Below are 25,842 nucleotides of genomic sequence, written 5' to 3'. Positions count from 1 at the left end.
TTAAGTCTTGAATAATTTTAAAGATTTAATTTATGACCTAACTATACTGGCCCTTTAAAAAGTCCAAAGGGCAAAGACTTGCAAGCCTTACACGTTCATACCAGCAGAGGAGCCCTTAGCATGTGAGTGTCCTGTAAGCAATATTTAAATATAAACATTAAATAATGATGTGTTCTGAAGGTAAGAGCTGTGGTTTTTGCAAACCTTTTGCACACTTGTGTGTGCCAGGCAGACAAGCACTCTGGATTTTGAAAGATAACCCCCTTTTGAACTGTAAGCATCCCATCTCACTATGATTCCTGGGGAGAAAATCTTGTTCCAAGTGCTTGGATTTATATAGGCCCTGTGGAGTTCACTGGTGGGTTTATTTGGCAGGTGGGCCTTATTAACTTGCCAGCAAGGGACTGTTTGACCTGCTTAGGTTTGTAGAGCTTGTAAATAAAGATTCTGTCAGGGAAGAGAGATTCTCTTGTGCTTCAGACTATTTATATCTCTTCTAACTGTGGCTGTTAAAGCTTATAAAGAAACAGAAGGTCTGGGATGTGAGACAGAAAACCCTGAGGGAGTTTTACGTGTTGTATTTGGATTCCTGTGTTAATATCCTAAAATAAACACAGCATGCCAGAAAATGGGGAATATTTTTATTGTAATTATTATTAACTCAAAGACATAAATTATTGGTTATTGAATGGCTGAGCTTGGCTGTAGAGGACAATAAAATAACCTCTTAATTTAACACTAGCAGCTATTGGCAATCAATGGGAACCAGACATTTAATCAGTTTCATTTCCCTCTTTTTTTGCTATCTTTTTTTGCATTGTTTTCAAGTTTAATAATTACTAGTATTTACATTTTTTACAGCTCAGGTTAATAATGAATACAATAAGTTTCAATAAATTGTAATAATAATAAAACTATGATAGACTCTCCATCAATAGAATAATTTTAATTAGACAGAAATATATTGAAAGGTCTGTTGTATTACAGAATGAAAAAAAAACTCCCTTTAAGAAGTTTTTTTGTCTGTCTAGCATAGGTCTGATTATAGGGTCCTTTCTAACTCTGCAATATGTAATTTTTCATAGGTGTATCTTATTCAAATAACACCAAGTTCAGCATCTACCAGAGTTGAGATTTTGAGTCTGTATTCCTTGTTCATTTGAAAGTCAGTTTTGGAATATTTTTGCTTTCTGTCCTGAATGACCTCGACAAATGTTTTTTGACCTTAGTCAGGTTGGACTAATCTGGTATTTAAGCATTTTGTTTTAAAATATTTTATATTAACAGTCACTAGTTCATAGAGAATCTGTTGAATTTACAATTGCAACAATACTGCAAAAGTATTTCACTCTAGAGCTACTGCAGTTGCCCAGGAGAACTTGCTATTAAGGAAGGACCAGTAAGGTATTACTGCTGATGCACAGAGTAGAGAAAGGCTTCCAAATTTTTCAAGTCACCAAAATTTAACACATGGAAGCCACCTGGGAGAAACATGAAGACAGGCTCTTTCTTCTTTTGTTCCACCTCCTTTCCAGTGGACATCACTTTTGTGAGCTGGATGCCCTGGCTCCCAGCACTGCTGTGAAGTGGGACTGGCAAACTACTGTGCACCTGTTCCAGGGGGATTAGCCACTGGTGACAGCCCATACCCAGAATTTCCTCCACACATAGTATTACCCTTCAACAAGTGAGTCAGAACCATTTGACTTGGAGCTTTTTATAGTTGTTGAGGGTAATGATAATCATCCCAATAAAGTAGTTCTTAACCTCATACTGAATAGTTTGCCTTTGGTTGAAGAAGATACCAAGCTCTCCTTCACTCCCATCCCTATCAGCTTTACCAGCACTGGCAAAACACTGTTAAGCTTTTACAATAATCTGTCATTACAATGGGAAGTGAGTGCTGTCTGGTGGATGAGATACCAGTCTGAGGCCAGAATTGACTCCCCTAATTAATTCACCATTGGGAAATCTAAGACTGTATTACTTCCTCTGCTGTTTTGATCTTCCTAATGATAAATACATTCATTTGAGAATTCAATAAACAGCTCATGCTGAAAATCAAGTATGCCAGGATTGGTTTGCAGAACTAAACTTTAAGTTTTCTACTCCAAAGAATCAAATATTATCTGTATTGTATTCCTACATGTTGATATGCTAATTGATTACAGAAATAATATTCATGGGTTTTTTTTCTCTTTTGTCTGCTGCTTACAAGCCTTTGTGTCATTCTAGTAGAACACAGTTTTTAATATAAATACTTTTATTTTCTTACTTTGAAAACTGTCCATGTATAGTTCAGGGAATAAATGTCCTAAATATAATTCCACCCAAGTCTCTCTTTTTTCTTTTTATCATTTTATCTTCTCTTTTTTATCTCCTCCTTTTCCCCCCCTTTTTTATTTCTTTTTCTTTTTCATTTTTCCCCTCCCTTTCTGCAAGTACATAAAAAGAATTAGGCACTTCCTGCTATCCCTAAGCACAAATTTAGTTCCTGGTATATCCACTCCAACGTATTCAAGAAAGGAATAATCTTTCCGAGGCTGTAGTGCTTTTACAGTGGCTGCAGTAGCTATAGCTCAGACTGTAGCTCCATACTGGAGGGATTGTGTAATGTTTGATCTTTGGAAGTAATAAGGAATAGGCCCATTCATAGGTGAGAATAATATGCATTGTGCAGTACAGTGAAGCAGACAAATGTTCCTGCATAGAGAAGACCACTGTGTGCTAGAATAAAACAATTCATACCAGCCACAAAATTCACTGAATAAAAATATTTTTTTTTTTCTAAAATAAACCCCTCAATTTTCTGGCTAAGATAAAGTAAGACTGATGAGCTACCACTTGTAAAAGGTGGATTTTATGAAAGAAGAGGATGTTAAGTGCTCTAGAGGTGAAGGATTTGCAGGAGAAGCATGATAAGATAAAGATTTGTCTAAAATAGGACTGGGAAATGGCTAAGTGGGAACTGTGAGCTGAGTGTGTGGGAGGAAAGGAGGTAAGCATTCATTTCACCAAACATTAAGAACAGAAAAAAGGCATGGGTGGAGGGCAGATCTCTTTTTGTTAATCTGCTTTAAGCTGACCTGTTGATTTCAGTTCCTGCAGGGCATTAAGGCTGTGTTCAGTGGGCTTTTAATGTACATTTATCAACCAGTTTGCTGTGAATAGTTTCTGTCTGCTCTTTCTTCCAATTACTCCCTTTACCTCACAAAAAAAATCCAAGAAGTGACAACCAGCCTGATTCACCTTTCAATTTAAGAAGATTCTACTTTATTTAGATCCAGCTGCTTTGCTTTAAAGATACCAGCTGTTAATTTTGAGCAGCACACTGTAGGGCTGCTCTAGCTTTTACCTATGAGTAGTCAGGTCCAATGTGCCCTCACACCCTTACAAGCCTTCTCCTGGCTCCCCTGGCAGCAGATGTGAGGACAGAATAGCACAGAGTAGGTTACACTGTCGGTGTGGGAGGGAAACAGCTGCCTAGTAAAGCAGCCTTTTGTGGACTATATCGAGTTCTGGCCCTGTTTTGTCATAAATTAACTGGTTTAATAAACATTTCCTGCAGCCTTTAGTAAACAGACTGTTTCATGCTTGAACTTACTACCATGCTCTTATCTTTGCTATAAAATGCATATAATCACGAGAGATTTCCGAGTGACAGAGTGGATTTGTGAAAACATCCACATAATGTTTTTCCACTTGCTTTCATCTCTGTTCATGGATTTGCTGGCTGAGACAATGTTTGGAGTAAGGTCACATGATCAATCTGCATTTTCTTGCAGTCTTCCTGAGCTTTTGCACCATTCTTTTTCATGCCAGGTGTTCTGTTGATCTATAGATCCAGGCTCCTTCTTTTAAGGGTAATAAATCAAAATTATACAGTGTTTAGGATTTCAGTCAGAGAGATTATGTCAGAATTAGAACATTCCTGAGTGAAGGTCATATAAATCAATCCTTCAGTTATTCCATTTTCAGTTTCATTGTAATGAACAGTCCCCTGCTTGCAGTGAGAAAGCTTATGGTGCTAGAATACTGATAAGATGATACTGCATTGAGAGTATATTTTCGACTATTGGATGAAATCTGCAATGCGATATATGACATATATGCAAAGGTCTGAGTTGAAAAGCCTTGAAATTGTCAAATTATGGCATTCTAGGGATGAGGTTGGTTTGCAAAATTATTGAATCCTCTTTACAGCAGAAAAAATTTTAATGTGCAAAGTAATAACAGAGGACTTCCAGTAGAAATGTAATAGAAAAGCACACCACTCTTTCAAGTTATCATGTTAAACAGGTTAATGGTATACTGTTGTAATGTAAACTGCATGTTTAACATGGGGGTGTGATTTTTACCTGGGTTGTAATGCACAACAACTAACATCACTTTTCCTACTTAAAATACTTGACAAGTGGTGGCGCTCGTAATAACATAATGTAGCTAAGCAGTCATTTTAATTGCTTGCAAAATTTGTAATACTGAGAAGGAACTTGGCATTGGGGTCAGACTGATATCAGGGATTTGGTGTATGCTGCCAATTACTCAGGTTATTGTATAAATTCCTTGATCAAACATACATCCTATATGTACTTCCTAATGTATATATTGAACCTATGCTCACAGGACAGTATAAAGCAAATACTACTCTTTGAACACACTCCTACTCACTTTACCCTGAGGAAATTGCTAAAACATGCATATCTCTATTTATTTACTACACACAACCCTACTGACATGCCAATATTCCAGGGCCTACATGTTCCAGTCTATTTGCTCCCTTCCCTTTGATTAGCTCTGCACTCTCACCAGATTCCCCCTGGGTTAGACATATTTGGTTACCACTTAGCCCTGATTTGCATGTGGCTTCCTTCAGTTCCTGTGCACCCCAGCCTTGCACAAAAGCGCAGCTGGAGGCCGAAGGGAGAAGGAGGAGGAGCTCTCCAGGGTTCTGCTCAACCTGAGGTGCAAGGATCTGGGGAGAAGTGCCTCAAATCTGGCCTTCAACCCAGCCAGCTTGAGTCAGCTTGTAGAAGTCCCCAGTGGTATCACACTGGTAAAGGCTCTGCATTGCAAGGTTAAAAACAGAAAATGGAATTCTGACAACTCCTTATTTACCTGCCTGCACTGTGATGTTCTGAGTACTGCCCTGAGTTTGGAGCTTGCAGTCCTCCTCCACTTGGTGCTTCTGAAAGGATGGTAGATCAATGGAGGTGGGAACAATGGTTATGGAGGAGGAGGTGACAGATTTCCAGAAGCAATGATGAAACTGTGAACTCACCAGAAGTGGGCCTGCAGCCGATGGATTCAGTTTCTGAGGATCCATTCAGGAGCAAACTCATCATGCTGGGAATTGCAGGTAGCCCTGAAGCAATATGAAACATAGCTTTTAAACAAAATTTTTAACATGAATTTTTAAGAAAGTGCCTTCAATGTTATCTTTCTGGTTTTACTGGAAATTTAACAGCACCACGTTTCTGATTTTGACTGGAAGTTTCAGCAGGGCCATTTGAAAGAGTCAGCCTCTCTGTTCTACCTGATGAATTGACCTGGACTTGGGCTACACAGGAAAAATATTTGCTCAGTTTTTACCATGCACCAAGCCTGCTGTTCCTGATTGTAGGAACTGAGGGATGACAAGCTTAGGACAAAGCACAAGGACCACAAAGGCCAGTGATGATAATCATGTGAAAAACAGAGGAGATGGAAGGAATTGGAAAGAGATAAAGGGGCACAATAAGAAGTGCACTGGGATATTATGCAGCTCTTCAGGAAACAATCACAGATGTTAAGCAGCTCATTAGAGAGGAACAAATCTCTCTATAATACCAGACTTGATCAAAAACAGCCTGAGTGTGAGTGTGGCTATGTGAGCAGGGGTTGTGTGTGCCTCTGCAGTGCAGAAGCTTGAAGGCAGGTTTGCCACCAGCACACATGATCTGGGACACAGTGATGTACAAGTAACCTTGGTGACAGAGGCAGGACTGAAACAGTGGATTCATAGCTCCCAGCTCTGTGCTCAGACCACCAGACTCTGTTCTGTGTGTGTTTATCAGCAGTGATGAAATACAAGTCACAGCTGCAGGCAGCAGTGCTCTATGCTCGCCCTATTTCTCATACTCCTTCCTTAAGCACTCATTTCTGACTATGACCAGAGATTGGATAAAGGGACTCACAGGCCTTTGGTTTAGCCTAATATAGTCATTCTAGTTCCCATTATGCCAAATGAAGCCTTCGTCCAACCTAAATAAAGAACAGGATGTGGCACTGTAAGTTTCTTTGTTCACAGTGTCTTAATAAATTCTAGAACAAATGTACTCAATTTGGATGCAAAAGGACATTTTCTTACTGTCAGCTCTACAAGCTGGTCTTGAAAGCTGATAGTCATTGAATTCTTTTTGTCCTGTACATCAGTGCAAGGAAAGCTGTGGTGACAAACCCTGTAAATTTCTTCTGCAGTACCTCTTCCCTGCCTCCACATCCTGTCTCAGCACTGTCTGCAATTCTTACCTTCAGCAGGTTTATGAAATGTCTCAGCTGAATAACATTATATTGTAACTGACATAGGAGCAGGATTGGAATTCATCTCATCTTTATTACAGTGAAATGAAATTAGTTATATTGAAAACTCAGTTATGAAGGGAGTAAAAGCTACAATATTTTTTATGCCCATGTTAGTAAAAAAACTTGATAATCTTGATATGCTGCATAGAAAAATTATTTTTGTATGATGCCATTTCACAAAATAATGTAAATATATGGATTGCATAGGTGTTTCTAGGAGCAAAATTTGCTCACAATAAATAATTTCTGATCTTACTTTGCTTCAGTAAAATTCCAGTTTATCTTAATTTTATTAATTTGCTTTGTGATACCTAAGTTTGCTGTAATAAAGACTCTTGGGGTTCTAATTAGTGACTTTCGTGGAACACTTTATCACAGTGATTTGAGATAAAGGTCAGTGTTTCCAGGTACCTGGAAAATACTTGGATTGGAGCACGATGTCTTTCATGTTGGTTTATTTAGATAATTCAAAGTTGTAAACAGAAAGGTAACATATAATGATTAATATGATGCCTACTATCATTATACTTCTGAAGAAATATATTATCAAAGCCTGTCCTAAAAATTTCTTTCAACCAGATCTGTCATTTTTCATTTGGACAATATTGACTTGTTCATCTTTTTGTTTGAAATGTGCTTTACGCCGCCCCCCCCACCCCCCCCCCCCCACACAAACAAGAAACCCCAAAGTAGTCAGAGAAAGGAGATACCTTTGAGAATCATCCCTAATATATTCCCATTAATCTAAATGGAGTAACAACCCTAGTATCCCGCCTATATGCTCTTCAAGGAGGGAAATGCAGCTCCATACACAAAAGGCATGGTCTGTTTAAATCAATTTCTATAGCATCTTGTCTCCACATATTTCAGAGCACTATCCTTCTCAATTAATGTCAGCTCTGCTCTGGGAATACTCTTTGGTAGTTAACTGTTGCTGTTAGAGAGCTAACTTCAGATTGAACACAGCTGGCTTATATACTTTGCTGTTAATAGTTTTGCTAATGGAACAACAAATGGAAGGGGAACAAACTACTAAGCAGAATGCAGGAGAATTTCAACCCAAATAAATAAACTTTAAGGATAAGAAAACCCAAATGTAAATTTTCTTTGACTGACTCCTGATAAAAAAAAAAAACAAATTACAAACTTGAGGTAGTTTTCTTTTTCCCAGATATCTAAGCCTTCAGCATATTGGGGGTTGCACTCGTGCCTCTGTGCAAACAGCACTAATCTCTAGAATATTTAATTTTAAATTCATTCTTTGGCATCTCTTTACTTTCATTTCCACTTACATCAAAGTCAAACAGAAACCCCTCAAATAGCCCAACTCCTCACAGAGCAAAGAATGGAAGAAAGAGCAGCTACAAGGTTCAGGGAGGGTATGAAGAAAACACGTAATGTATGTGTGAGAAGCATCGCAGATGAAAGAAGAAAGCCAGCTGAAGAAAGGAGCTGAAGGTAAGCAAGTGCAAGGTAGATTTTTAACACATCTCAGTCTTGCTGTGGCTTTTATGGGTAATTAATTACCCACTAGAGGGAGATCGACTGTAACTTGTTGCCAGGTGGATTATGGCAGAAGTTGGACTTTGCAAAGAGGAAAGGTTACGGTAAGAAAGCAAGAGAGGATGCAAGTTCCTTTCCTTGGTAGAGTTTCGTTCTGTGTAAGTTACCAAGCGGACTGAGATCTCTTCCCTTTCTGACCTGGCTTTCATTATATTTCTACACAAAAAATCCCCACCTAACCTGTTTCATTAACCTGTTTGTTCTGTTGGTGAGAAAAACACATGGAGTTTAAAGGCAGCAGAAACAGTGTAGTGCTTGTCTAGGACTAACCAAACTGCCATAGGCCCCCAGCTTGGGGTGAGCCATGCATGACTCAGTCAAGTGCCTTGAGATCCCCTGACAGTGACCCTTTGGTCCACCTCAAACACCTCCTCGGTTCCAGGTTAGGACTTGCATCTCACAGTTTTTATTAGCTGCCCATGGGTAATCATTTATGGTCTCTTACTCTCACCTCTGTTTGTGCAGAACAGAGAAAGATTTTAACATTCAAAGCAGGCTTAGGCATGTCCTTTCCTCATGGGAAACCACAAAAGGAAGTAGTAATGGATGCTTAGAATTGGAAACAGATTATAGGAAAAGCAGCTTCTACCCATTTGTGTCAGTCTAGTTTCTGAAAATCAGTAGTTTAGGGATTTCCTAATTTCCAAAAAGGACATTGCATCTAGATAAGCATGTGTCAGGGACTTCATTAAGCCTAGCTCCTTTGAGTGTGTCTATTTTCTTGTTGAGCCTATTTATTTGTATTTTAGAACATCCTCATTCTGGCAATGAGTTTATATGAAAATATATTTCCTTCTGTTCTTTTTTTAAACCCTGCTCCCAGATAAATTGGTTTAATTAATATGGCATTATGAGCAGCAATAATAACCATTTTTTATTCACTTTCCTCCCATCTTCATTATTTTCCAGACCTCTGTATGTCCCCTTCCTGTTGCAGTACAGAATTCTAACCCCACTCTGGCTCCACTTATACTAGGATTTTTGAATAATATGAAGGCTTTTCAGAGACAAGCTATTAGCAGCGAAAATGGTCTTAACTCTAACCTTGCCCTTCTGCATAAGAACTGTTTGATACAGAACATAATGCAAACTTGGAAGAGATGCATAATTATTTCCACACAGGAAGTTTGCAGTTGATAGTTTGGTGTCACAGATAGAAATGACTAGTCTAACATGCCATGAACTAAGTCAGAGCCAAAAAAAAATTATCTAATGCCTGTGAACCCTCAGGGTCAAATATTCTCTGCTACCACGTGCAATGCCAGAAAAGTTTGCTGACAAACACCAGCCACCAAAAACACTTCTGCCTCACAAACTCCTTGTCATAGTTTCCAAAGTGGCCTGTGGTTACATCTTGCTTACCTTCAAATTCCCTCAAAAATTCTTCAGGGGTTTTGGGACACTACTGGTTCAGTAACTGGGATTTAATAACTATTAAAAACATGGCATGACTTCATTTATCAGTGGCCTGATATGATCCTTAAACAAATTAGGTTAAGGTAAACATAGAACAATGAATTTGCAAAAATCCAAATATAAGCAACATATTCGCATTGCTTATCCAAAGCAATCCACAGAAGAGAAATAGGGTATACAGGACATTTGCAGACCTAGAAGAGCAGCTGGCTGTGCTCTGTGAGAAAACTAGGCACAGGTGCTGGGATTGTGCCCAGGGCCTTGATTCCCAGCTGGCACGCTGAAAGAGGCTTCCCGCTCAGGGAGAGTTAGATGTCTGTTCCTTGGGAGGAGAGGCCTCGCAGAGGGGAGGAGGTTGTTCCCTTGGCACAACAGGGAAGCACTGCTGGCTGAGCCAGCTTTTTGTTGGTATCTGTTTGGCATATTTCCTTTTTCAGCTGTTGGATTAGTGATTAGAAAAGGAAATGATTGATATGTGTCATACTGGAATCGGTGTGGAGCCTGCCACCCTGGCTGACGATCAGGCTGGATGGCTCACTTTTACCTGCTTCACAGATTAGTCCCAATGAGCTCCTCTCACTTGATCCAGCTGATGAATTGCTAGATATTCACAGACTCCAGCTAAGCCTTCAGTTGGTACACAAAATTCCCTCTTGAAATTGCTTTCAGAGAAGAGCACCTGCTTTGGGGCACTTTACTTCCCCTGGATACTGATCAAATCCAATGGTAAAGCTCTTGTATCTCAACTTTGTATTTTCTTACATACATGAGTTGCTAGCCATGCTTAATACACACATGCAACCAGGATTAAAGCATATAATGTGTTACTGAGAAAATACCTAATTGCATGAAGGTAACAGGATGTTTGGGGGTGAATGGCTTCTAAGTCTGTCTCTAGGGGATACTATAATAGTAATAAAGTGAACAGAGGCCTAAGACAGGCAGGAGAGGTTGCTGATTACATGGGAAAGCCCTAACAAAGCGTCTTCTGTTTCTGGGGCCTGAAATTCAGCCGCACAAGAAAAAGGCAGGATACTGGCAAAGCACCACTGGGATGTACTTGTGCTGATGGCTCTTTGTTGTTTTTCTATAGCTTCACATCACATTTTAACAGGTATTTCCCCTCAAGATTCTCATGTATCTACAAATCAAGTGTTGTCAACAGAGCTGCCACTTCACCTGCCTTGGAGGTTACCACTCCTTCTGTCTTACAAAAGCAAAGATTAAAATGTTAATTTTTATCTCTGTCCAGGACTTTTATGATGCTATCTGGAAAGCAACAGGATTTGATTTTACAAATACATAACTGCACTGTTCCTTTACCAATCTGTGTGTACATCTCTGATAGCAAAGGGACATGGCATGCATATGCATATGTAGGATTGGGGCCCAACAGCTTAGGTCCTGCTGAGGTCAAGGCACAGACATCCAGACAAACACTGATTTGGAGAATTTACAGTATAGAGGATGGTTGTAGAAAGGGAAAGTGCACTGACCATTCCAAAGGAACCAACTCCTTTTTTAAATCTCTTAATCTGCTTTTCATTATCTCCGTGGGGAGGCCTCTTGATAAAAGCAGCTCTTTGACTTGAATAAAGGAGGGGCTGTGGGCTTGCATGCTGGAATGGGGAGGTCATTGTACGGCAATGCAGAAGATGGGAGTGTTAGTCAGGTCAAGGAGAACAGGATGAAAAAGTGTAAGATCTGTGTTACAGGCTTGGTCTGGATTATGAAAGGTAGAAAGTTTAAAGCTGAAAGGTAAGTAAGAGAGAGTGAATTCAAAGGTTGGAAAGACACATTCTGGTAAGGTTATTCAGGCTGACTGTAAGGGGAAAGTATGAGCCAGGACTGATAAGATCATCAACAAAACCAACAAGAAAGAAGTAATGACAGCAGAGGCCCAAGAGGGCTAAATTCTACACAGGAATTTTAAGCATCAGGCTTCATCAAATGAACATATCCATCTTCAATATTTTTCATTTGTTCTTTTAACAGAAATGCTTAGCTCTGCTTAGCTCTAAGGCAGAGAAAGCAGGAATATGCCTGGGGGATAATGAGACAATGCTGCATTTTACCTGCACCAAGTCATATGCAGCTGTGTGCATGTGCGGGCTGTAACCTGCTCCCCTCCAAACCAGTCCTTACCATAAGCAGCCTCAGCCTTGCAAAATTGCTAAAGAAATTTACATTGCTGCCATTAAAACGGCCCTAGGAAGTAGCACATTTTTCTCCTTTTTAGAATACAAAGGTAAAAATTCTCCTAAAATGGTGTGCTCATCTTCTGCTCTTTCTTTAATGGACACTAACTGAAAGGCCTACCTGTTTTACAGGGACTTCCTGTCTTTCCAGCGCTCATATAACACTGCCTGACTTCACCAGGAATTTTGTGATATACAAGAAGTGGAGGAATGGGCCTACAAAATCTGGGACGAGGTAGAGGAGAGCCTCCCCAGTCACATGCATTTCTTGTCTTGTGTCTTGATGGGTGCGTAAAAGCAGCGGTGGCAGATTTAGGGCTTTTCTTGACAGAAACACAACATTTGGTGTTTTCTTAAAGACCTAACTCTGAGAGGCAGATAATGACATAAGACTGTTGGCTTTCTGTGTTTCTAATTACAGACAGGAACTTGCAAACCATACAGCCTAAAAAATCTTGGAAGCAAAATGCAAAACTAAATGCATAATTTTAAAGCCTGTCATTCATAAAATCAAACTGATTCATTTGGGAGCACAAGAGGTTACTTAAATATAGCAGTGGTGATTTTTGCAGTAAAATCTCAGTCTTTCTCATATCAGCTGAAGCTAACAAGTGAGTTTGTAACACTAGAGAATCCTTTTTTCCCTCCCTCTGTACTCCTAAAAATCTAAATCAATTTGCTTTTTACAGCTGCACTCACCCTTTTTTTGTTACGCACATAGCCTGAACACTGCCTGTCCTCCCTCTGCTTGATCCTGCCTTGGCCAGAACCTTGTGGCTTTCTCCTCCAGTGCCCCAGTCTCGCTTTGTGCAGTGGTTCCACAGCTTCTCCTCCTGTTTGTTTCACGTAAGCTCCATCTGCTGGGAAAAGGGAGAACCTCGGTGGTTTTCATTCTGAACTGCAAACGCTTTTCCCTCAATTTGGAAAGATTTTCAAAATTACCTGTTTCTGCTCCCCCAGCTGTGCTCTTGCCTGCCTGCATGCCAAATTTAACTAATGACAACCTAATATGTTATTTGTATGACATTTTGTGTTGCTAATTTGGGTCAAGCCTAAGCAATCTTTTAAAATACCACTTTTTGACTTGAATTTGAGAAGATAATTATCCTTGGATGGGGAATGACTGTTTGCAGCACGTCATTGCCATCAATGTACTCTGCATAGCATTTCAGGGTAGTGTTTGAAGAGGCACCCAGGGCAGCCTGTTTCTGTGCTAATGCGTAGCCAGTGCTGCTTGTTTTTGGCACATTTACAGACAGAAGTGAACATGTGACCTGGACATACATACAGCAAATCTGCAATCCAGCCACCACTTGAACTTTTACCTTTGGGTGTAACACTGACAAATCAACAGGCTTTTTAGAATCTCTTCTAAAAATCCCTATTAATGAACGGTAGTAATTTTTTTAGAAACTACTAATAATCTGTTGTCTTTCTCCCTGGAGTAGAAACTTAATACAACTTGCTACACAGTAATGTCTTTTTTTCCCCCCTTTTCTTTACATTTACGCTGAACACTGGTGAATAAAGATGAGGTTAATCCCGTATTGTTAAACCTATTCAAGGAGACAACCTGGGGGTTGTCATGGAAACAGATTCTACAGCCTAAAAGCGTAATTCTACTTTTAAGGACTGTCTATGGACCTGTACTGATATGTAGCTTATTGAGTCACACTGTGTACACAAACATGATGTTGCAGCAGTGAAATGGCAAAGGTGCCTCCCAACTCATCAGATTCTAATTATGCCCCCACCTCCTCCCACTCACAGCCCAGAGCATCAAACATGGCACCTCCTCTCCTTCCACGCCCTGCATCCCATTTCCCCGGCCTTTCCTGCCAGCTCGTTTGTCATCAGGGTGTACTGGGGAACCGAGGCCGTGCCTGTGTCTCTGGCAGGAGTGTCACAGATTTGGTACCATCACACAGCCACTGTCACTACAGGGCACCTCAAGCTGGGAGTGGGGGAAGCTGCTATCAATCCTCAAAAACGTCAACAGGACCTCAGAGTGCTTCCTGGGCCATGTCTTCAAGGAAGGGGTGACAAACTTACAGTTCTCCTCCTTGTTCATATAAACATTTGCCCCCCCAATTTCTATACAGATTTCTAAACTTCCTCAGAAAGAATTATAGATTCATCTCCTCCTTTGTCATGTCTGTGCAAGTAATGCACAGCCCTAGGCTTGTTCTGTGCTTTTATAGGTCTTATGCACCATAGCTCTTTCAGACAAGTGGAATAGTCATGCTTTCATGATATCACTGGGCTCTGCTCATACAGCAATAAATACATATTTCAGTATTTACACAGCCTATAACAACAATCAAAATTTCCTTTTATTTGGAGGTTGTTTTGAATTGGTGTAGACAACTCCTACCTTGCTTTTGCTTTAATTTAATATCCAGGAGGAAAATTATATTTAACATAAAATAGTAATCTTAGTTTTGTGTTCAAGTATTATTTAAATAAAAATATTTATTGTAATTATTCTCAGATCATTATTATATCCATCTAGAAAGAAGGCTTTGTATTACTTCCTTTTAGTCTCTCTCATCCTATTCTTGCTGGAAAGCAGATTTTTCAGCAAGATGGCTGACAACTTTTCCAAACAACACGGTTGCTTTAAGAACCAGGTCTAAAATGGCTGTGTAGCAGTTGATTTTTTTTTTTTTTTTTTTCTAAACAAAACTCAAGTAACTATGAGGTATCATGCTTTATTCTGGGGATAAGTGTTTTCTCTGTGAGCTCTGGGCTGTTGATCTGGCTGGAGCAGAAGATGTTTTTCTTTAAAACAAAAACAGTCCTGTGGAAGGCTCATGTGTCACCTACAGTCACCCGACCTTTTCATGTGGGAGCAATTCATACAAATACATGAAAATTTTTAATTCTTACTCTTAATCATTACTTCACAATGCTTGGTAAATGAACACAATCAATTAGTATTTATAAACTGCATCTATCTGGGAAATTTTCACAGAGTGTATTATCAATCCTTTTCATATACAGTAGCAAACCCTGTAACTTCCAGGTATAAACAAATCTGGAACAAAAGACAGTACAAAAACATAACGAATTCAGCTCTGAAAAGGCCCATGCATCTACATTGTCTGCCACCCTGAATACTAATGAATTTAATGAAACTATTGAAAGGCTGGTTACTTGTCTGCATAAATGTATTGAGACCTCTATAATCATCTGTTTGCTGTCTAAAATCTCTTGTCAATAGTTTAATGACTTCAGAGCATATTATTCTTCTTGTATAGGCTTCATATAATGTTTCTACATAATTAAGCAGCTTTGTTAGAGAAACTGCCATTAGTTGCCCCATTTCATTTGGTTTTGTTATCAGCCAACCAGAAAGAAAAAAAAGAATAACAAGAGAAAGATACAAATGAAGTCTAGTGAGAGATGTGTAGATTGGGAAGATGTTGTTTGCTTGGGGTTTTTTTTAGGACTACCATTAACATAAAGCACTGTTGTCAAGTTGCACATTTTAAATAATTTTAACCATTTAAGTGCGGTACATATTTAAATACTTGTAAAGCAAAAACAGCTGGTTAAAAATCTTGCACTGCATTTGGGAGCCTAATGTTTTAAAAGTAGCTCTAATAAGTAATAGTAATACTCATTAATTTGTTAATTATCACTAAATGTAAATGTTAATTATCACTAAATGTAAACACTAGCATTTCTGTAGCCATAGTGAGAAATGTGTTGTGATTTTTCCTAATATTCAGACAATTGCATACTCGATCTTCACTAATACTTTTGAATTAAAAATATAAGTAATATAAATTTCACCAGAATTTTTTTGTACTTTGGAGAAAGCCTGAGCATTTTCTTTATATATATAAAGGAAACCAATAAAATTACCAACTAATTTTCTGCATTTGCCTAGTCCTAAGTATGAACAGATAAACTGCAAACTCACTTGCTTTTTATTGCTAGGAGATGCTGGTTTTTTCATCACGTTTTGGGTCAGACCTCAACACTTGTGCTACCCCTTATGTATAAGGTTAAGTATCGTGTATTTTCCTTGGTGTTGAGGCAGGTGTAGAGGTGACCAAGTCCCTGGTGTTGTGAGTTACCTGTGAGGCAGGAGAGGTCTGATCCCACAGCTCCCTTGTTCCCTTGTTCCCCTGGAGCCCTGGCCTTGGGGCAGCCATCTTGTTCGCAGGGCTGGCAGCCATCTTGTCCACAGACAGCCCCAGCAGCTTTCCCCCCATTATTTTCTGGAACAAGGAAGGCATTAACACCCAAAGCTCACGTACACAGTTTGTAAAATGTCACTGTTCTCGGATTAAATTATAATTTCTGTAGCTTGATTTGTGTTATTCACTCCATTTGCCAAGACAGTTAAAAATAAAGTAAGTAGCACATAATACTGCATTAACTGAGTACTGAAATATTTAGTGAAGAGATCTTACTGCTGGTCGCGATTCGACTAGCATCTGAAGAATAACATGCTACTTGTAGTCCAACTATTAACCAGCACTAGTGCGGCACATTTGTCAACTAATTCATGTGCTATTTCCTATCAAAACCGTAACAGCTCCACCAGGAAGACACTTTTTACTGTCACACCCCGAAATCCACAAGCAACACACCGTGTGTGCAGCGGAACTGCTACTGCCAACCTTGGGCCGCAGGCATGCGGGAACACGGCCGCACACACCGCAGGATCACAGGGTCGTCAGGCCTGGAAGGGACCTCTGAGCATCATCCAATCCAACCTCTGCCAAAGAGGAAAGCACCGCGCCGTGCCGGAGCGCTGTACTTTGCGCTGGGGTGTGTGGGCACGGCGCTCTGGGCGTGAGGCACCGGCGCCCGCCCTTCACAGCGGGCACGGCCTGTGACCTTCCCCGCATGGCAAGGACCGTGCGCTGCGAGTGAGGCACATTCGGGGAGAGAAGCCCCTACACCGAGACGGTCCCCGGTGCCCACCGCAGGTCCCGCCGCTCCCCTCGGGCAGCTGCGGTGAAGAACGGCAGCCTCGCCCGCCCCTCGGTGACGCCATCCCCGCCGCCCGGCGCCACCGCTACGGCGCACCGGACTACGGCTCCCGGCGTGCCCGGCGCCGCGGGGCGGTGCCGGGCGAACGCGGCTCCCGGGCGTGTGGGGATCGCCGCGGCCCGGGCGGCGGGACAGGAGCGGGGCCGGAGCCGCCCGCCCGCCCACCGAGCGCCGCCATGGCGTCCATGCTGCTGCAGAGCTGCGGGCGGCGCGCCTGCCGCCTGCCCCGAGCGCTGCGCCGCCCGCCACAGCCCGGTGAGGCTCCCCGCGGGCCGCCCGCCGGCTCCGGCCCGCCGGGCCTGGCCGGGAGGGCACAGGGAGGGAGAGCGGCCGGAGGCGTCTGGGGGCTCCGGGCGTGGGCGGAGAGGCCGCTGCGGGAGGGAAGGGCCGCGGCCGAGTCCCCGCCGCTCTGTCTCCCGGGGCTGGCGCTGCTCCCCGGTCCGGCCCACGCTCGGCGGCTGCCGCGGCCTCTTCGCCTGTGCTTCCGCGGCAACGTGTTTGGAGGGGATGATTAACTCTAAGGGCAATGGGACACGCGTGTCTCCTAAATGCCGGCTGGTTGGGGAAGGGAAGAACACGTGCTTTTTGTTAAGGTGAAGGAACGCGTTACTACGTTTCGGTCCTGCCGGCCTTGCCCTCAACGTGGCTTGGGTGTGAAGTGGGCTTGTCACTATTCGTGCGCTTCTTCTCTTTAAAAAAGCACAAGAGGATGTTTTCTTATTCTGTGTTAGGGACGAAACACGAATTTGCCTTTTTCTAAGTGTCTTTGAAAGCTTAGGAAAATAAAAAGGAAGCGTATCGTGTGCTACTGATTAATAATGAAGATAATTTGGCAGTTTAAATATCTCTGGTTGGTGAAACTTAGTGGCATGAAACAGCTGATAACTTGTGACATACGCAAGGCCTGTGGCTGCTCTTTATATCCTGAGCTGGAATGGCAGGGGCTGAGCGAGGAGCTGCTTGTCACTGACACTGAGCCCCAGCTTGTCATGGGAGTGCTGTCACTGAGAGCAGGGCAGCTGCACACTCACATCCAGGCAGACCTGATGAGCCGTAGGGATGCTTGTTCATTGCAAAGAACAGCTGTCCTCTTGGTTACCAATAGTCGCTCCAATGTGCTATCTTCCTCTAACTGATGGGTTTTGTGAGCTACTGTTGTAAAGTCATTTATTGAAGTTAAACATGGACAGTGTCCTGAACAAAAACCTGGGGTATCCTAACCACCCAGTTCATTTAAAACTGGGAAAAAAGCATATACATCCATGTACCTTCAAATTAGATGGGAACTTTGATTATTCTTGTGGCATATCATAAAATGTAGTGCTAATGATTGCTGCAATTTGGATTGTTATAAATCCTAGGCAACCTAAGCTGTAATGCTGTGGTAGAAACAAGTAATTAGTGTGCTGTGGTATACTGCGGTTATGATACAGCCAATACTTTACTTTGGGGTGTTAATCTAGTATTAATGCATTCTTGTATGGTGTATTTTTTTTCTGTAGTGTTTTGCTTTACTTAGCTCATCTTCTTTGCTTTACGTGTAAGTAGTCTAAGATTAAGTTAAAGCTTAGTGCTTCTAAGAATCCTAAATGTTATTCCTGTGAAGATCAGACTGTTAAGTACTGAAAGCTTACACTTCTCAAGGGACTTACTTCATGATAGCATTTTATTTTTAAAAATTCTAAACATAGTAACAGTATGGCTATTCTATGTTAAAAACTTTGGGTTTGATGCTTCATTAAATTAAAGTATAAAGTTTTCCATGACTACTTGTCCATGAGGAACATGTTAACATACAGCTTCTCTGGCACTACTGCCCTCCTTTCTTACTAAGCCAGTGCAGGTTTCTTAAATGAACAGTGCTATGGTTAAGCAACACTGACCTTGTTCAGACAGTTTTGGATGTCTGTATTATCCCAGAAGCAAGGATTATGGACTTTGCCCTTTCTGAAGGAAGTATATCTTTTATTTTAGGGCTTCTCCTAGGTACTCCTTACTCCTTAGGTACACGGTTATAAGAGACACTGCAAAACCTAAAGAGCTCTTGTCAGAACTGGCAAAGTTGGAATTAATGTTTTCTGTGGGCCTGTTCACACTCTGAACATGCTGTAAAACAAGAAGCTTAGTCAGCATGTTTTCTTATGGTAACCTTGGAATTTTGTTCTTTGACCTGTTCCTTAACATTTAATGAGCCTGGTTGGAAAGAAGGTAAGTGATGTGAAAGTGTTGTGCTGCTATGGAGTTTTATCTGAGAAACTCCAAACCAGTTTTGAGCTCCAGATCATCCCTCTTAGTTCTAGGGGCACCTGTCCATAGCAGGCAATGTCTTCTCCTAGTAGGAGTCTTGCTTTAGGCACATAAGGCTTTGTGGGCTTCCTGGCACTCAGGCGAGACAGATTACTGTGCTGTGACTTATCCCTGCAGACACTGAGTACTTCTCTGCTTTGCTCAGCTGCTCCTTGAGGTCAGGGATGTCCTTCTGGATTGGCCTCTTGGGTTAAGTAATTTAGCTACTCTTCTTTCTGTAAATATTGGAGAGTATCAGAATACCTTCGCAGATTCTCAGGGCCTGCTTTTTGAGCCAGAAAGCGACAGTTTTTCCCTCACTCTACTTGCAGTGGCATTGTGTTAGAGTTTGATACAACTTGACATGGGGAAATCCATTGACTTGATAGTGCCACAGTTTTTGCTGTAATTACTTCAGAGCCCACTTAGCATGGGACATCCCTTGATTATCTAGATTTTATTCAGATAAGTTAACTTACCCTTCTATACCTTCCGATTGTCCCACCTGATTTTGTCATCATCTTTTTTTCCCCTAATAATCGGCATATTTTATTGGGGAAGGCTTTTGGTCATCAGCATTGGGTGCTGTGTTTTCTCAGATACAGGTGTCTAGTTTAAGTTCTGTCATAGGCTGTATCTGGGCTTTGATGGTGGGAAAGGGTACCACAGACCTCTTGAATGACCCTTGTATCCTGCTTTCTCTTAGGCTTGACCAGAAATGCTAGGTTTCAGATGGGAGAAACAAACCACAGTATGCCTACTCTATCCAGCCTTCCAATTTTATTTTGCTTACAGTGAATTCTGAAAAGATTGGCCAAAAAGAGTCAACATGTTTGAAGTCTTGCTTGTGTGATTTTTTAATTATCTGTCCAGAAGTCTTTTTGCTCTTGGTAGTAGCTACCTATTGAGTTACTGTAGCAAAGTGTTGATACAAGATTTATTTTTTTAAAGTTGCTATAGAAAGATGAATTCCGTTCTACTGGAATCAGAGATGACTCAGTGGTTGTAGATTGTGTGCAGCCACTAGGTAGCATTTTATGTTGTTTATGCTTCTTCCATGGTTGGAAGACTTTTAAATATGGCCCTTTATTGAAGCACGTGACTTAGATGATTTATGATTTGATGATCTCAATTTACTTCCAGAATGGATGCTGCCTGTCTGTGTACCTGGATAGAGGGTGCTTGTATATAAGTGTCAGCCCTTCTTTTGGACTTTATTAGCTACTATTAGGACTGATTCTGAGGTAGTGTTTCAAAGGTTTTCTGGAAAGCCAACTTTTCATATGCTCTGGGTCAGGCTCTCACCCCTCCCTTCAAGACAATTTGTATCCTTGGCTGAGAGATCATGGGGTAGAGCTATTTTTAGAAAGTGCTAAGCAGAATGGACAGCAATGTATTGAAATGGTGTTGTGGTTCCACCTCTCTAGTGAAGTGTCTTTAGTTTTATGCTTGTGTTTTATTTGTTTTGCTTAAAACAAAACAAAAAGCTGGTTTAATCCTAAACCCTTGGCAAGGGCTCCGTTTGGATCACCTGATACTATGTTGTCATAGAGCTGTTAAAAATTTACATTTGCTTTCAGTGAAGTTCCTCTGCAATATAGTTTCTTGCCTGAAGGACTTGGAAACCTGTCTTCAGACAATTGAAGGAGAGCAAACCAACCTCACACATCCAGAGTTTGACTCTGCATGTTAAGCAACATCATTTTTGTGCTTTCAGTAGTAGCCATTTCTACTTAAAGATCAGTCTTCTCACTGGTGTATTTGTGTGCAGTTCACTACATGGATAAATGTCCTCCCGAATTTCAGAATTGATGCTAATTATTGGTATTTTTCTAGGTAACTTGGGAGATCGGGCATGTCTTAGCTGTACATCCCTGAGGCTGGCAAAAAAAATGTGAGTAAATATGAACATTTTTCTGAACTATCAGTTGATATACTGTCATGGAATGTAGGTTTAAATCTAGACTAAATGTTAGCTTCAGCCTGTGTTAATGAGAGATTAAAGGAAGTCTGAGTGTTGCTTGCTTCACCTGGTTGGTTGTATGGGAGAAAGAAAATGAAATCTTCCCCTTTTTGCCCACTTCCTCCCTTTTTGTTTCACTTCTGATGTGAAAGAAGTGGAATATTAATCTCTGTCTTGGGTGATTCCAGGTGTCTTAACAGGATCTGATAAATTTCTTGCATACTTTCTTCATGGAGTTCCATAGAGTAAACATTCAGTCACAGCTTGTTGAAAATCACAGTGACAGATAAGAGTGTAGAGCATCTGAGTGGGATCTCTGTTAAACCAAGGAAAAGAGTTTATTGTATGTTGCAGCCTTGGGTGATGGTGTCCTCTTCTGAAAACAAATCCAGCTGTTGTGTGCCCTTATGGAACTGAAGGAGTGGAATGTTGGCAGAATCCCTCCCTGTTCCTGACTTGGCTCACAAGGCATACTTGTAGATAAGAATTTCCTAATGCCTTTCCTTGGAATGTTAAAATATGGGTTCGTTCTGTAGTTCATTAATAAACTAACTGCTCAGGATACAGGGACTATTCTTTGATTTCCTGAGTTTTCATTTTAACATAAGGATGTGTCTCTAGACACAACCCTCTAATACAAAACAAACCAGTTGTTTTTTAGACATGTTAGTTCTATATCACTTACTGTAGAATTAATTAGGATTCATTTTTTTTAATATATAAAGCATTTTCAAATACCTATTTTGAGTATGTTAGTATATAAGACCTCTCTCGGGAAGCTGGAAAATTATGGTTTTAAACCTGGAGTAGCTCTCCTATGAAGACAGACTGAGAAAGTTGGGGTTCTTCAGCATGGAGAAGTCTCCAGAGAAGTCTTACAGAGTACCTGAAGGGTACAAGGGAGCTGGAGAGGGACTTTTGTCAATGGAGCAGAGTGACAAGGTGAGGTGGGATAGCTTTAAAATGAAAGAAAGGTTTAGATTAAATATGAGGAAGAAATTCTTTGTTCTGGTGAGGCCACTGGAGTAGGTTGCCCAGAGAATTTGTGGATGCTCCATGCCTGGAAGTGTTCAAGGCCAGGCTAGAGGAGGCTCTGAGTAATCTGGTATAGTGGAAAATATCCCTGCCTGTGACAGGGGGGGTTGGAACTGTGTGGTCTTTAGGTCCCTTCCAACCCAAACCATTCTATGATTCTGTGATGAAATGAGCAGCAGAATACTGGAACACAAAACCTTATTCTATTGGGAAGGTTTGGAGTGAGGTTTTTTGTTGGTTTTTTTTTGTTGGTTTGGTTTGGTTTTTGTTTTGTTTTTTCTAATGAAAGCTGCTATTAAGATAATGTTGCCACTTTAAATAAAACAAACTAATGTCCGCACCCCACGTGACCCAGATCTGAATGCAGGGGACTCTAGTCATAAGTACTGAGGACAGATAGGATAGAAATTGTGTGTCTGACATTCTTCTTGTGGAAGTGTTTTTAGAGAGGCACATTTCATGCAAAATTTTTATTCCCTGCAGGCTCAGAACCAGTTCTGCTGTCAGAGCTTTCTTCCTCTCTGCATGCAGGAGAGTGTCAATGTATGTAGGTGGAACTTGGCTTGCAGGCCTGGAGCTCTGCTTTTGGGAAATGCCTTAGAGTCAGGGTGGATTGATTTATGCAAGTGTTTTGATCTGGTTTTGAAGTTAATTTTCTTAAAGTAATTAAACTGTCATTCTTATTAGTTAGTATCTGTGCAAATGTGTAGTTTTCTAGATAGCCAAGAGATTGTTTTGTGTAACTGCATATGCTCCAGCAGTTGTCTGACCACTGAATGGTCAGATGCTAATATTTCAGTTTAAACTAGAAAATAGTGTGTCCTTAAAAGTTAATAATTTAGTCTTTTTTTTTTTTTTTTTTTTTTTCCCAAAGCTCTATTTGAGGGTAGGCAGAACCATTAAAGTAAATTAAAACTCTTTTATGCATGTAATAATTAAAAAATGTTTCTGTCTGTAAATTGAGTGAGGCTAACACTTTTAAGTGTATGATAAACCTTTTTTTCCTTAAAATGTTACTAAGACCTATAAAGCCACTTGCACCTGTTTTCTGTTTATTGACTGAAGACAAAAACACATTCTGATTTTGTTTTGGTTGTAAAAGGGCTCTGTGAAGAATACACCCCAGTCATTTCTGTCCTGTTGATGTCTTAATGCTGGTATTTCAGTTTGAGGGACACTAATGGAACACATTTATATGAAATATTTCATCTATTTTTTTTGTCCCCTCTCTTTTTAAAAGCATATACAATCCTACTTGCATATACCGAGTGGTTCTTCTGTGTATATAGGGAGTGTTAGTGGTGTTTGAGCAGTGCTTCCCTGCTAACTAATTAAAGAAAAGATAAAAGTTCTGAACAAGGTACAAGAGCTGGTTGAGAGAGAGTTGCTTCTCTCTGTCCCAGCTCAGTACCATGATAGAAGTTTTTACAAAAGGTTCTGCTGAATACGGAAAACTGGCTGCACGGAGATAGTAAGAGAGAGATAGTAAGAGTGGAACTCTAATGAAATCGGATTCCTCTGGTACCAATTCTCTGACTCAGCACCTATCCCAAGTATTCAACTTCTATTTGTTTTCTCTCAAGTGTTTTGCACAAACAGGAGAATATGAGAGACTTTATGTTACTTATGAATTTACATATTAGTTTTCAAATGTAGCTTTTTAAATGGAAAGCACATGTGGTGGCTGCTCTTTATTTAAATTGGAGTAAAATAAACTACCTTTTCAAAGTCATACAATGGAAAATTCCCTGCAGGTTAATTTTTTTTTTTTTGTCATGAAGTAAAGCCAAGAGTTCTTTTCATGTATAGACATTTGTTTTAAGAGTCAAAAATTATTTTTTCCCTTAAATATGCAGTAGATATTTCTCAAATTTTGTGTTTTATAAATACATAAATATATATATATCTGTGCAAATATACATACAGAAATAGCTGATGATCTGTTGCTAATTCTTGAATGCTTTTTTCTTTTGAAGGACTGTACACTTTAAATATTGCACTAGTGTCCCTTCTGTTTACGCCTACTCCAAAAAAGCTCACTATTGTTGTTGGACTAAAGGATCTGAGCAAATACACTTCACTCTTACGAGCTCTTCTGGCTCATGGACGCCACTAGCAACCGTGGGTGTTTTAGGTCCCCAGTATCTTCCAGTTAGATGGTGGCATTCTTCACGTCCCCTTCAAGATGACTCCATAGTTGAAAAGTCACTGAAGTCCTTAAAGGACAAAAACAAGAAGCTGGAAGAAGGAGGTCCTGTATATAGTCCAACAGAAGTGGAAGTTGTAAAAAAATCTATTGGGCAGAGGATTGTGGATGAACTGAAGCACTATTACCATGGGTTTCGATTGCTGTGGATTGACACAAAAATAGCTGCGAGGATGCTCTGGAGAATCCTGCACGGAAACACTTTGTCTCGTCGGGAACGGAGACAGGTACTGAGTAAAGACCAATTTCCTTTGGGTGTCTTTGGTGATTGCTCTGTTTTATTAGAACCGAGTTAGTTCTTTCTGTTGTCTTTGTTCCTAGAATTAAAATTCCTCGGTGCGTTTCCTTCCTCCTCACTATGTGGACACTAAAATGTTTGGGTATTACCCCTAAACTTTTTTGCTGTGTTCCCCATTATTGAAGACAAATTTGTTGTTTTCTTGTTGGAACAGCAGAGGATTCTTCTGTTTTGTAATGTGGGCAGGAATTGTGGTTTGTTCTCAAGCTCCCAGCCATGTGCCATATACGGCTAATTTCTCTGCTTTTTTACTCTAGCTGGAAAAAAAATAGTGGGAAAACACTGCTAGTAAAGATGGTATCTGTGCCAGTTCTGTTCCTGTTTGTTGCTTCATGGGATTCTTTTGAACAGGATAAAAGCTACAAGCTGAAATGCATGATTGATAATGTACTATCTCTGTTATAAAATATATAATATATATCTAAAATAATTTCAGCCCAGATATATTTCCTTTGTTTATGGCATGTTGCTTACATTTATGAAACTGTAAAAGTGCAACTGATAATTTTAAAGAAAAGGGAGATGAAATCTGGACTGCAAAATGTGGGTGCTTTCAAATTTCGCGTAATATATGTGTATTTAAGTAGTAATTTCAGGTTTTGGATGAAATAAGCATATTTAATAAGAATAGATAATTATGTGGATATTTAAAAACATTAGATGCGAGTTCATATATGAAAAGACTGCAAAATATTAAACTGGTATAGTTAATTTCTTTTTTGGTAAGGAATGTATTGATATTGAACTTCATTGGCAAAATATCAAACATGCTGATTTGTAGTTCTCATTTTACTGTTTTTAAGGACAAGCTGTTTAAGCAGTTTATAGAGATTAAAAATTCAAGTCTGTCTTCCTGCCTTTATAAAAAAACCATTTCAGCTGTTGCTGGAAAGATGTTCTAGAAGAAAAGCTGGAGAGCAGAAGGTGTGTGTGCTTTGGGGCAGGAGTGCACAGTGCTGCCTGTGGGCACAGCGTGGCTCTCTGTGGTTTGTACACCTGCACACACAGTGTGCTGGGTTCACATCCCTGCCCTCAAAACTTCTGGGAAATGATCAAAAATACGAGTATCTGCTCATTGTTTTTATCATTTCCTGATAAAAGTTAGTCACATTTGAACAATTTGATGTGTAGTTAAAACCCATCACATCTTAAATGCAGTGTGCAAAAGTTCTTCCTAAATTCGCAAGGTTAGACAAGTAGCAAAAATTGTTACAAGCACGTGTAGCAGTTTCTGTCCGTGGGTGGGTGTGGTTTCCTCTCCGATTGCGCTGCTTGATGGTCTCACCATCCTCATGCTCCTTTA

At 40.4% G+C, this 25,842-nt stretch overlaps 2 protein-coding genes across 8 annotated transcripts in view; one reads left to right on the top strand and one right to left on the bottom strand.

The window, feature by feature from the left end:
* Window positions 1-619: 619 nt before the first annotated feature.
* Window positions 620-16,811, bottom strand: LOC147652912 (uncharacterized). 4 transcript variants are annotated; one of them, XM_086888957.1, is made up of 6 exons: window positions 16,376-16,811; window positions 15,827-15,970; window positions 12,441-12,601; window positions 5,282-5,365; window positions 5,119-5,188; window positions 620-3,854 (listed from the first exon to the last, which is right to left on the bottom strand). In XM_086888957.1, the coding sequence occupies exons 1-4, from the start codon at window positions 16,389-16,391 to the stop codon at window positions 5,342-5,344; spliced, it is 345 nt and encodes a 114-aa protein (XP_086745083.1). In that variant the 5' UTR covers window positions 16,392-16,811; the 3' UTR covers window positions 620-3,854; window positions 5,119-5,188; window positions 5,282-5,341. The 4 variants fall into 4 exon arrangements, with proteins under 4 accessions (XP_086745083.1, XP_086745085.1, XP_086745084.1 ...); XM_086888959.1 differs by having other exon boundaries at window positions 12,441-12,598; window positions 16,376-16,769; XM_086888958.1 differs by lacking the exon at window positions 5,119-5,188 and having other exon boundaries at window positions 16,376-16,769.
* Window positions 15,936-25,842, top strand: part of LETM1 (leucine zipper and EF-hand containing transmembrane protein 1) — a 29,575-nt gene continuing 19,668 nt past the window's right edge. The window contains exons 1-5 of one of the 4 annotated variants that reach the window (XM_086888951.1): window positions 17,365-17,601; window positions 18,254-18,291; window positions 18,726-18,959; window positions 20,874-20,931; window positions 24,012-24,468. In XM_086888951.1, the coding sequence (XP_086745077.1) occupies window positions 18,893-18,959; window positions 20,874-20,931; window positions 24,012-24,468 (582 nt within the window). In that variant the 5' untranslated portion in view covers window positions 17,365-17,601; window positions 18,254-18,291; window positions 18,726-18,892. Of the gene's footprint in view, window positions 16,106-16,807; window positions 17,007-17,093; window positions 17,345-17,364; window positions 17,602-18,253; window positions 18,292-18,725; window positions 18,960-20,873; window positions 20,932-24,011; window positions 24,469-25,842 lie in introns of those variants that run through there. The other 3 variants (XM_086888953.1, XM_086888950.1, XM_086888952.1) reach the window with 3 other exon arrangements.

The sequence above is a fragment of the Cyanistes caeruleus genome, chromosome 5 (genome assembly GCF_971803275.1).
Source record: "Cyanistes caeruleus chromosome 5, bCyaCae1.hap1.1, whole genome shotgun sequence".
Classification (NCBI taxonomy): domain Eukaryota; kingdom Metazoa; phylum Chordata; class Aves; order Passeriformes; family Paridae; genus Cyanistes; species Cyanistes caeruleus.
This window is presented reverse-complemented; position numbering and strand designations above follow the sequence as displayed.